Genomic DNA, 12,446 nt, shown 5'->3' on the forward strand with positions numbered 1-12,446 from the left:
CCATACAAATCATTTCACAACATCAGTACATTGAGGTAGTACAAGGGAAAAGCAATAACAGAATGCAGAATAAAGTGTTAAAGTTACAGAAAAAGTGCAGTGCAGGCAGACAATAAGGTGCAAGGCCATGACAAGGTTGATTGTGAGGTTAAGAGTCCATCTTATCATACAAGGGGACCAATCAATAGTCTTATAACAGCCGGATACAAGCTGTCCTTGAACCTGGTGGTACATATGCCAGCATTGTCCTTGAACTATGGCTTGCTGAGCCATTTGAGAGTCAGTCATATTATTGGGACTGGAGTCACACATGGACCAAATTGACTAGGTATGGCAGAGTTCCCTCTCTTTAGGACAGTCAAGAACCAGATTTTATTTTTACAGAATTTGGCAGTTGATTTATCATTTCAAATGATTAGAACACAAGAACAGAAGAAAATAAGAGCAGAGGTAGGCCACTCAGCCCCTTAATCCTGCCCCGCCCTTCAATATGATCGTGGTTGATCTACGCTGGCCTCAACTCCTCTTCTGTGCCAGTTCCCCATAGCCCTCAATTCCAAAATTTCAAATATTTGTCTACCTATCTATGCACCTTATATATGTCTAATGATTCCACCCCCACCACCCTCAGGAACAGAGAGATCCAGAGATTCACCGGCCTCTGAGAGAAGAAATTTCTAACACATTTTGAAATAACTGGCCCCTTATTTTGTAACTACGTCCCCTTGTTCAGGAATCTCCTGTGAGGGAAACATCCCAACATCTCCCCTACCAAACTCTTTTATATGTTTTAGGGAATGAGCTATAGAGAGAGGTTGGGCAGGCTAGGACTTTATTCCTCAGAGCGTAGGAGACTGAGGGGTGACCTTATAGTGGTGTATAAAATCATGAGGGCAAGAACTAGAGGGCATAGGTTTGAGGTGAGAGGGGAAAAAATTAAGAGGATCTTGATTTAAGGACAACTTGTTTGACACAAAGTGTGGTATCTATGTGGAACGAGCTGCCAGAGAAAGTGGTTGAGGCAGGTACAATAACAACTTTCAAAAGAGAGTTGGACGGGTCCATGGCTTGGAAAGGTTTAGAAGGTGATGGGCTAAATGCTAGCAAATGGGACTAGCTTGGATGGGGCATCTTGGTCGGCATGGACCAGTTGGGCCAAAGGGCCTGTTTCCGTGCTGTATAACTCTATGACTTTATGTTTGAATAAGGTCACCACTATTCTTCTAAACTCCAGGAACACATACCCAAACTGTCTAGCCTTTCCTGCTCTCTCATCCCAAGCTCTACAACTTCTGTCATTGGATTTGAACCCTGCTCACTGAATTGTTGTTCAGGTCCCCAGATAACTAGTCTGGTAACTAACCCGGGGAATAGTTTTTGGTGACAGAGATCAGGATTAAAGGTCGTGTGCTTGAGAAATAATAAAGGAATCAGAATTGTTGAGAACTTGTTGTTAAGTTGACATAATCGGAAAGGCGATGGAAGGCAATTCAATAGGAACTTCCAATAGGAACTGAACTGAAATGATGGTCGATGAGCTGGACAGGTCCTCAGTGAAAGGAATGGAAAGATTTACAGTGGAAGATCGGGACAGAGAGAGTGGGGTTGGAGGGAGAGCATTGAAGATACAACAGCAACACTTGAAGAGGAAGAACATGTACAGGTATTGTACAGAAGATAAGATTTCTTTATTAGTCACGTGTACATTGAAACACACGGTGAAATCGTCTTTTTGCGTAGAGCATTCTGGGGGCAGCCCACAAGTGTTGCCACGCTTCTGGTGCCAACCACAGCATGCCCACAACTTCTTAACCCCTACATCTTTGGAATGTGGGAGGAAAACCGGAGCACCCGGAGGAAACCCACGCAGACATGGGGAGAACGTACAAACTCCTTACAGACAGTGGCCAGAATTGAACCTGGGTCGCTGGCGCTGTAATAGCGTTACACTAACCGTTACACTACTGTGCCTGCCAAGGGGATAGGACTAATTAGACAGCTCGTCCAAAAGAGGCAGCAGATGTACAGTGGGCCGAACAAGCGTGAGATTCCAACCTATTCCAGTTCTCAGGTCCCCACAGAAAATCAGTCCAGGAATCTAAATGAATTAACCTTCAAAATCACAGAACATCCATACCTCAACATGCAAGTGTAGTCCCCGAATCGTTGGCATACGCTGGCCAGAACCACAGCCCCCACTCCTCTTTTGACACCCGTTCCTCTGCCTGGTGAAAGTCTATCAGCTCTTCTTTGCCCCGTCTGGTTTTGTACCACGACAGCATCAGGCCTGACTTGTGGGCCAGACTGTCGTTTGACTTGAGAGGGCAGCTCACCCTCACCGGCTCCCCGTCGTGGCCTTTCACTATGCTGCTGCTGTCTACACCCCAGTCCACACATCCTCCTGAAACAGCACACACAGAGGGAGACTGTAGAACAGGTAAAGACACAACAGGCAGAAGACAGCCTCTGCAATGATACAACACCATAGGAAGGATGTCGAGGCTTTAGAGACGGTGCAGAGGTGGTTTACTAGGATGCTGCCTGGATTGTCATCAGGAGAGGCTGGACAAAATTGGGTTCTTTTCTCTGGAGCGGCGGAGGCTGAGGGGGGATCTGTTGGATGTGTATAAAATTCTGAGGGACATAGATAGGGTGGACAAGCAATATCTTTTTCCCATTATTGAGTGATCCAATACCAGAGGGCATGCATTTAAGGTGAGGGGGGGTAGGTTCAGAACAGACGTGAGGACTATGTTTTCTTACTCAGAAAGTGGCGGATGCCTGGAATGCGTTGCCTGATAGGGTGGGGGAGGCAAATTCATTGGGGGCTTTTGAGGGGCATATGAATGAGAGGAAAATGGAGGGAATATGGGCATTCTGTAGGTCGGAGGGATTACCTATGTCGGCACAACATTGTGGGCTGAAGGCCCTGTTCTGTGCTGTACTGTTCTATGTTCTAACAAGGGGCACCATCTCAAGACTCTTCAAAAAGGCAGCATGAGGAGCAGGGATGGTGGTCAACGAGCTGGGGTCTGAGGAGAGGGTGGACAGGTCCTCAGTGAAAGGAATGGAAAGATTTACAGTGGAAGGTCAGGGTAGGGGAAGTGGGTGGGAGGGGGAAGCATTGAAGACAGAACAGGAAGATTCAGGTGTTGGAAGATGAGATCATTGATGGAATTAAACACTGGGAGCCGAAGCAGTAAATTGAGGGGTCAGGAAGGCTGATTAAGTTGGGATGGGGAAGTCTTGCACAGAGTTGGGAGAGTGGAAGCAGAATTGATGTGTCAGGACTGGAGGGTGCTGGAGAGGGAGGTGTTGAGTGATTCTGCTGTGACAAAAGGAATGGATGAGGGCTTCAGCAGCGGAGGTAGCAGTGGGGGCAGATAGGAATTAGAAACTGGGGGGCTTGGCAATGGAGGTGCCAATCAATCAATCAATCAATCAATTCTTGTTTATTAGTCACATGTACGTCGAAACACACAGTGAAATGCATCTTTTGCGTAGAGTGTTCTGGGGGCAGCCACAAGTGTCGCCACGCTTCTGGCACCAACACAGCACGCCCACAACTTCCTAACCCGTATGTCTTTGGAATGTGGGAGGAAACCGGAGCACCCGGAGGAAACCCACGCAGACACGGGGAGAACGTACAAACTCCTTACGTATAGAGGCCGGAATTGAACCCGTGTCGCTGGCGCTGTAATAGTGTTACGCTAACCGCTACACTACCGTGCCTGCCTATATGTGAGGGTATGTGTCAGGAGCTCAGCTCAGGGTTAGAAATGAGACAGAAATGGTCATTCTCCTGGTTTAACCTGGGAAAGGCAGACAGGAGAAAAGAAAACACCATCTGATCGCTCATTGAAACTGATTCATGATCTCAGAAGCCAACTTGTAGAGTTACATAGAGAGTGATGTTTCTGTGGGACACTAGCAGGGGAGGTAAATCGGTTTATTATTGTCACATGTACCAGGTACAGGAAAAAACTTTGTTTGCATGCCATCCATACAGATCATTTCATCACATCAGTGCATTGAGGTAGTACAAGGGAAAACAATAACAGAATGCAGAATAAGTGTTACAGTTACAGAGAAAGTGCAGTGCAGGCAGACGATAAGGTGCAAGGTCATAACGAGGTAGATTGTGAGGTCAAAAGTCCATCCAGGGAACCGTTCAATAGTCTTATAACAGCGGGATAGAAGCTGTCCTTGAGCCTGGTGGTACGTGCTTTCAGACTTTTGTATCTTCTGCCTGATGGGAGAGGGGGAGAAGAGAGAATGTCTGGGGAGGGTGGGGGCTTTGATTATGTTGGGCTGCTTTACCGAGGCAGCAAGAAGTGTAGACAGAGTCCATGAGGGGAGGGCTGGTTTCTGTGATGTGCTGAGCTGTGTCCACAACTCTCTGCAGTTTCTTGCGGTCACACCTTCATCGGTTATACGCAACTATCTACACAATCAATGGATTCCAGATGAAATGGTTTTATTCCGTTCTGGGATGTGGGCTTTGCCAGCAAGGTCAGCAGTTATTGTCCATCCCTAATCATGACTTGAGGCGGAGGTTAGGTGTCTTCCTGAGTCACTGCCGTCCTCCTGGTGAAGGAGCTCCTGCAGTGCTACTGAGCAAGGAGATCCAGGGTCCAGCTCCAGCAATATATTTCCAAGCCAGGGTGATGTGCAACTTTGGGGGAGACTGCAGGTGGTGGTGCTCTCTTGTATTGTCCTTTTTACAGTAGAGGTTACAGGCTTGGGAGATGGTGTCAGTGTAGCCAAGTGAATAGCTGCAATACATTTGTACAATGAAGTAACAATGATATATTTTCCCAGCCAAGATAGTGTAGGACTTGAAGGGGAATCAGCAGCTGGTGGTGTTTCCATATGCCTGAAGCCCTTGTCCTTTCTTGCGGAGAGATGCCCAGGTTTGGGAAGCGCTGTCGGAGTAGCACGGGTGAGTAACGGCAGCGCATTTAGCAGATGGAACTTCCCGCAGCCACTAAGCACCAGTGGTTCAGGGAATGTGTATTTCAGGACAGGGAGCGGGCTGCTGTGTCCTGGATGAAGCTGAGGTTCTTGAGAGATGTAGGAGCCACACTCACCCAAGCAAGTGTGACTTGTGCCTTGTAGATGGTCGAATCGCCTTGGGTGTCAGGAGGTGAGTCACTCACCGCAGGATGCTCAGCACCTGGCCTGTTGTTGTAGCCGCAGCATTTATGTGGCTGGGTCACTCCAGTTTCCACTCACTGGTGACCCCCAGGACATCTCACCCTGTGCTTTCACGGAACAATCTGATCCAACTCAGCACCTTGCTGAGCCACTGCAGGGAGGAGGTAAGAATCGTCCACATTGATGGGTCTGGAGTCATGTGTGGACTGGACCCAGGAGGGATGGCATCATCTGTTCATCTGAAGGACTGCAGTGAACCAGATGGATTTTTGTGGAACGAGCTGCCAGGGGAAGTGGTTGAGGCAGGTACATTAACAACATTTGCAAGACACTCATACAGGTACATGGAGAGGAAAGGTATAGAGGGATATGGGGCAAAACACAGAAAATAGGAGTAGCACTGTCAGCATGGATGTTGATCCTTGCTCTAACTAATAATTAAATCTCCCCAGATAGGATCAGAACACATCTCCAAAGTATTAGAGTCATAGAGGAGAAGCAGCATAGAAACATGCCCTTGTACGGCAAAGTGCTCTGCCTGGATCGCAAGAAACTGCAGAGAGTTGTGGACACAGCTCAGCACATCACGGAAACCAGCCTCCCCTCCATGGACTCTCGTCTACACTTCTCGCTGCCTCAGTAAAGCAGCCAACATAATCAAAGACCCTTCCCACCCCGGATATTCTCTCTTCTCCCTCCTCACATCAGGCAGAAGATACAAAATCCTGAAAGCACGTACCACCATGCTCAAGGACAGCTTCTATCCCGCTGTTATAAGACTATTGAACGATCCCCTAGTATGATATGGACTCTTGACCTCACAATCTACCTCATTATGACCTTGCACCTTATTGTCTAACTGCACTGTATTTTCTCTGTAACTGTGACACTTTACTCTGCATTCAGTTATTGTTTTCCCTTGTACTACTTCAATGCACTGTGTAAGGAATTGATCTGTACAAATGGAATGCAGGACAAGTTTTTCACTGTACCTCGGTACAAGTGACAATAATAAACCAGTTCCAATTCCAATTCCTTCAGCCCACCGAGTTCATCCATACCATCAAGCTCCCATTTATACCAATCCAATGTTCATGCCCCAAACCTTTCCTCCCCAGATTCTGACACTCACACGAGAAGCAATTGACCTACCAACCCGCACGTCCTTGGGATGTGGGAGGAAACCGGAGCACTCGGGGAGAAGCGCAAGGTCATGGGGAGAACGTGCAAACTCACGCAGACAGCACCTGAGGTCAGGTCCCCGGCACTGTGAGGTAGCAGCTGTATTAGCTGCCTACCTTTTACTTAGACTTAGAAGTCTAGAAGCCTTTTAATCCAGGCTAGTGCAGTACCACACTCATCACAGCATCTTCTAAAAGAAACAAATTCTAATAATTTACAAATTATTAAAGAAAGAAAAGTGAGGCAATTGATAGAAACTGCTGTTCTGATAACTCAGCAGCAACATTACCCACAGATAACATTGTAAACAGGGTGTATTTGTCACAATGCCGACCACAAAAATGCAGAGTAAAAGCCTCAGTGAACCACAGGACCTCTTCCCCACTCCTTGACAAATTAATTGCAAATTGATTAGGAATTTTATTGCCCAGGAATATTGAGGTATCAGTGACAACTTCACCGCCCTTATCAAGAGCATTTAAACTGTGTTTTGCTTTACAGTTTGGTTAACATTTAAAGCAATGCTTGGAATTTAAGTAGTCTGAGGTACTTATATACGATCAGCAATTTTTATCCGATGCAGTTTATTGATTTTATGTTGAGCAGGGCGTCTTTGTGTTTTACATTCCTGTAAAAGGATGTTAAAGGTCTCAAGCTGGTGAATATGCATCATGAAATATTTATAGGTAGACAAGAAGGGATCTTCCACAGCACAAGCCATTGCTGTAATGTAGCAAATCTTCTGCTGACATCTTATAAATGACACACTAGGCCATTCAACCCATTGGGTCCATGCCAGCTCCCAGAGGAGCAGTCCCATTGGTCCTATTACCCCTCTCCTTATTTCCCTGTACCCTTGTAACACATAGCGTTATAACCACAGGCTCTTCGGCCCAACTCGTCCATGCTGACCTGAGCTAGTCCAATTTGTCTGCATTCAGCCCACATCCCTATAAACCTTTCCTATCCATGTACCTGTCCAAATGTCTTTTAAACATTGTAATTGTACCCGCGTCTACCACTTCCTCTGGCAGCTCGTTCCATATCCCCAACACCCTTTGTGTGCAAAAGGTCCCTTTTAAATCTTTCCTCTCTCACCTTAAACCTCTACCCTCTAGTTTTCAACTCCTCTACCCCGGGAAAAAAACCGTGACTATCTCCCCTATCTATGCCCCTCATGATTTCATGATCACCCCTCAGCCTCCTTCACTCCAGGGAAAACAGTCCCAGTCTCTCCTCGTAACTCAAGCTCTCCAGTCCCGGCAACATCCTCGTGAATCTTTCCTGGACCGTCTCTAGCTTAATCACATCCTGCCTACAGTATAGCAACCAGAACTGAACACAATTTTCTCACAAGCCATCAACTCTCTCTTCATCTCCATCTGCACCTCTTCCCATCACTGTATCAGAAGGGCACTGGGTCCTTCGAGCTGACCTTCTACGTCAATGCTATTGGCTTCAATTAGCCTAAATTCCCCTTGATTCCCTGAACTCCCTTTCAGTCCTTTCTTCCTCACACATTTATCCAGCTGCAGCATATCACTGCAGTTCCACGCATCACTTTGTCTGACACTATCACACCATCAATTTTAGAGTTCCATCAGCTTTCTCTCTTCTGGAGAGAGAAGCTGGAATGAAGTTGAATCCTGGCAACATTCTCGAAAGAGTGCAAAGAAAGTTTACATGAATATTGCCAGGACTCACATGCCTAGGTTACAGGGAGAGGTTGGGCAAGCTGGGACTATGTTCCTTGGAGCGTAGGAGACTTAAGGGGGTGACATTATAGAGGTGTATAAAATCACGAGGGGCACAGATATGGTGAATGCGCACAGTCTTTTCCCCAGGGTAGGGGAATCAAGAACTAGAGGGCTTGGTTTAAGGTGAGTGGGGAGAGATTTAACAGGAACCTGAGGAGCAATTTTTTTCTCACAGTGGGTGGTCAGTATACAGAACGAGCTGCCAGAGGAAGTGGTTGGGGAATGTACAATTACAACAGTCAAGAGACATTTGGACAGGTACATGGATAGAAAAGGTTTAGAGGGATATCAGCCAACATGATCAAAACATGGTTAAAAGCTTAGATGGGAAATATTTACAAAAATTAAAAAAGGATGGTGGTTTGGCCTTGCCTAACTTTAGATTATACTATTGGGCAATTAATATTAGATATTTACTTTTTTGGATACAAGATTCTGATGTAATTCAATGCCCTAAATGGGTATGCCTTGAGCACCAATCAGTTCCTGACTTTTCAGTAGTTTCTATTTTAGGAGCTTCTCTCCCTTTTGCACTTACCAAGTTAAGTAAACATACGACTAACCCAACTGTTAAACATACAATACGAATATGGTTTCAATTTCGTAAATTTTTTGGATTGAATAAATTTAATTTGTCAAGTCCCATTCAATCTAATTTTTTCTTTCATCCATCCAGAGTTGACTCAGCTTTTTCCATACGGAAAAGGAAGGGAACAGTATGTTTCCGGGATCTATTCATTGATAACTGTTTTTCATCTTTTGAACAATTGTCTAATAAATATAATTTGCCTAGATCACACTTTTTTCAATATTTGCAGATTAGAAATTTTTAAAAACTACAATACCCTCTTTTCCGACACATAAAATTGAAACTACGGAAAAAATTTTAGGTCTTAATCCTTATCAGAAGGGCTTGATAGCAATAATTTATGATTTAATTATGAAAATACGTCTCGAATCATTAGACAAAATTAAGAACGAATGGGAAAGAGAACTCCGGACATCTCCACCTATAGAGACTTGGAAGAAAATTCTTCATTTAGCTAATACATCTTCAATGTGTGCCAGACACTCGTTGATACAGTTTAAGGTAGTCCACAGGACCCATATGTCCAAAGATAAGCTAGCTCGTTTCTATAACCATATAAATCCTATATGTGATAGATGTAAATCGAATGTGGCTTCTTTGACACATATGTTTTGGTCCTGTCCTCTTCTGGAAAAATATTGAAAAGACATTTTTAACATTATTTCAACCTATTGAAGATTGACTTACAACCTCATCCTATCACTGCAATTTTTGGATTACCAAGGATAGAGTCTGGCCATTTATCTCCTTCCGCTAACCATATGATTGCTTTTGTTACATTAATGGCCAAACGATCCATTTTGTTTAAATGGAAAGATCCAATGCCCCCTACTACTTTTCAATGGTTTTCTCAAACTATATCATGTTTAAACTTGGAAAAAATTAGGAGTGGTACTGTTGATCCTTCGCTTAAATTTGAAGATATTTGGAGTCCATTTATTCAATATTTCACATGATGTAGATCCCCTTTCAGTAATCTTCCAACTTGGAGGAATGGACTTGACGACATAATATTGCTCTGTTTCTACTGAGAAATTTTAGCCCAGTTTTTTTTTCTTTTTTTTGTTGTTTGCTTTTCTTTTAAAGAGTTTTTTTTTGTTTTGTTTATATTGTTTATAATTTTTTTATTGATTTGGGTTTTCTTTTAAATTTATATAATAAATCTTTTTCTTTCCTTTCTTTTATATTATATTCATTTACTACGAGATTGTTGAATCTATAGATTGTTTTATATTTTATTGTTCTTTAAGATTATATGCTATGATTGTTTTCCTGATCTCTTTGTATTACATGTATAAATATTGATGCTACATACCCATCTTTATTAATTTGAAAACTAATAAAAAGATTGAAAAAGAAAGAAAAGCTTAGACAGGAATCTTGGTCGGAATGGATGAGTTGGGCCGAAGGGCCTGTTTCCACACTGTATAATTCTATGAAGCAAAAAATATCTCAGCATGAAATTCGCTTGGCCAAGGGCAATGAGGTACTCACTGCACCAGTCAGCACATTAGGGGCCATATAAAAAGGACATCAATTGGATGGTTAATTCTCTGTGGCCTCCAAGTGAATCAGAATCAGGTTTATTATCACTGACATATGTCATGAAATTTGTTGTTTTGCAGCAGCAGTGCAGTGCAAGACATAAAAAATCACTATAAGTTACAAAAATAAATAAATAGTGCAAAAGAGGAGGAATAACGAAGTAGTGTTCATGGACCGTTCAGAAATCTGATGGCAAAGGGAAGAAGCTGTTCCTAAAATGTTGAGTGTCACAGTTAAATTAAATCGGAGAGACCCAGAGATTGCTAAATGCACCATATCAGTGTGAGGCTTTCTATTTCAAGGTTGTAAACATTCTTGATGGGGTAACTCCATGTAAACTTTGAACTACCCACAAGTAACCATGTACAAGCATGTCAAAAGAAATAACCATCAAAATGTGCAGCCAATAAATGCAGAGGAAACAGGGAGCCACAAAGTAAGAGGGAAGGTTAATTAACGTCTTGGCTTTGGTCTAATGGGAAAACAATACTTAAAGATTGAACAGACTCAGAGATTTCGATCGAGTCCTACTTCAAGAACTTGGGCACCGAGAGAGAGCTTCAGGATCTGGGTTGGGGGTTGAGGAAGGGGTGCCCTTTCACTGAGGTGGCAAGTGGATAAATGCGAAGGAGAGATCTGCAGAATGCTCACTGGGCAGCAGTTCAAAGGCTTGTCTTAAACCGGATGTGCTGAATGGCCTCTGTACGATTTGGTGGCAATGTTGTCCAGAAGGAAGGGCACACTCTGACAGCACTCGAGTCAAGCAATCACAGAGGCCCACTCACCAGATTCACTGTGGATCTCACTCGCGTCAAGACCGACCAATAGCCCCAGGACAAAGATCGAGAGGGCACGAGGCATCCTGATACAAGGCAAAAACAGCATTAATATTTCATTAAAGGACACAGGAGAGACTTGAAGCTGAGGGTGAGAGACTTTAAATCACAGGCAGAGAACACTACTCCTTCACACAGACTCTCCAACGCTGTAAAGTACTGTAGAGTAAGAATTTCAGGAAACAGATTCTCAGCTGGAGGAACTCAGCGGGTCAGGCAGCGTCTGTGGAGGGAGATGGACAGTCGACGTTTCGGGTTGGGACACATCATCTGGACTGAAAGATCCCCAGTCCCCATCACCCTGTCTGTTTCCCCACCTCCATCCACTCTTCGTCTCCGTCACCCACACACCCCTCCCACTGGGTCCCCTCCCCCACTCTTCCCACCTGCCCTCCCTCACTTGGTTCCAGGCTCCACCTATCAGTTTCCACCATCTGCAGCCCGTTGTCACCTCCACCTATCACCTCCCAGCCTCTGATCCCTCCCCCATCTGTCTATCACCCCTCCTCACCTGGATCCACCTATCACCTGCCAGCTCTTGCTCCACTCTTTTTTACACCGGCTCCCTCCCCTCTATCTTTCAGCCCAGATAAAGAGTCTCGACCCGAAATGTCGACTGTCCATCTCCCTCCACAGATGCTGCCTGACCAGCTGAGTTCCCCCAGTATCTTGTGTATTGCTTCAGATTCCAGCATCTTTTGTGTCTTCATTAACCCTGCAACCTGCAGGTAAACCCCTAATGATGAGACTCTCTGAAGCTAGGGGCAGCCACTGTAAGGAACCATGGCCCCACAAGTTCAAGGGCATCTTGACACTGAGGAGCTGGAATCCTTTCCTTTAACTGTTTGCTCAAGGGTTGTATGTAATGGAATTAATTCCCAACGCTTGAGCAAACAGTTCAAGGAATAATGGAATTAACATGACCTTTGAAGAAAATGTTGACTTGAATGTTCTGCATAAAATACGTTTAAAATGTTCATGACAGACGTATATAAGATTATAATGAGGCAAGGATTGGGTAGGTAGTCAGAATTTTATATAAAAATTGAACAAAAAGTGCGAAAACCATCCAGCAGATCTGGTATCAAAAACGAGAGGGCAGAGATTTAAGGTAAGAGGAAGGAGTTTTAAAGGCGATCTGAGGGGTAAGTTTTTTTTAAACACAGAGTGTTTGATATCTGGAACACGCTGCCAGAGGAGGTGGGGGATTCAGATACAACCTCTATGCTTAAGGCACATTTAGACAGACACTGAAATAGGCAAGGCATAGAAGGATACAGACCTAATGCAGGCAAATTGGATTAGTCATAGTGAGAGAGCAATACAGCACTGAAACAGGCCCTTCAGCCCAACTCGTCCATGCCGACCAAGATGCCCATC

General features: G+C 44.4%; 1 protein-coding gene across 1 annotated transcript in view; it reads right to left on the reverse strand.

The window, feature by feature from the left end:
• The window catches only part of LOC127571913 (interleukin-1 receptor accessory protein-like), a 58,613-nt gene that overhangs the window by 28,106 nt on the left and 18,061 nt on the right, over window positions 1-12,446 (reverse strand). Inside the window, 3 exon segments of the mRNA XM_052018660.1 lie at window positions 2,138-2,162; window positions 2,165-2,401; window positions 11,016-11,092. Coding sequence (XP_051874620.1) covers window positions 2,138-2,162; window positions 2,165-2,401; window positions 11,016-11,092 — 339 coding nt within the window.

This window comes from Pristis pectinata, chromosome 6, assembly GCF_009764475.1.
Source record: "Pristis pectinata isolate sPriPec2 chromosome 6, sPriPec2.1.pri, whole genome shotgun sequence".
In the NCBI taxonomy this organism is placed as follows: Eukaryota; Metazoa; Chordata; class Chondrichthyes; order Rhinopristiformes; family Pristidae; genus Pristis; species Pristis pectinata.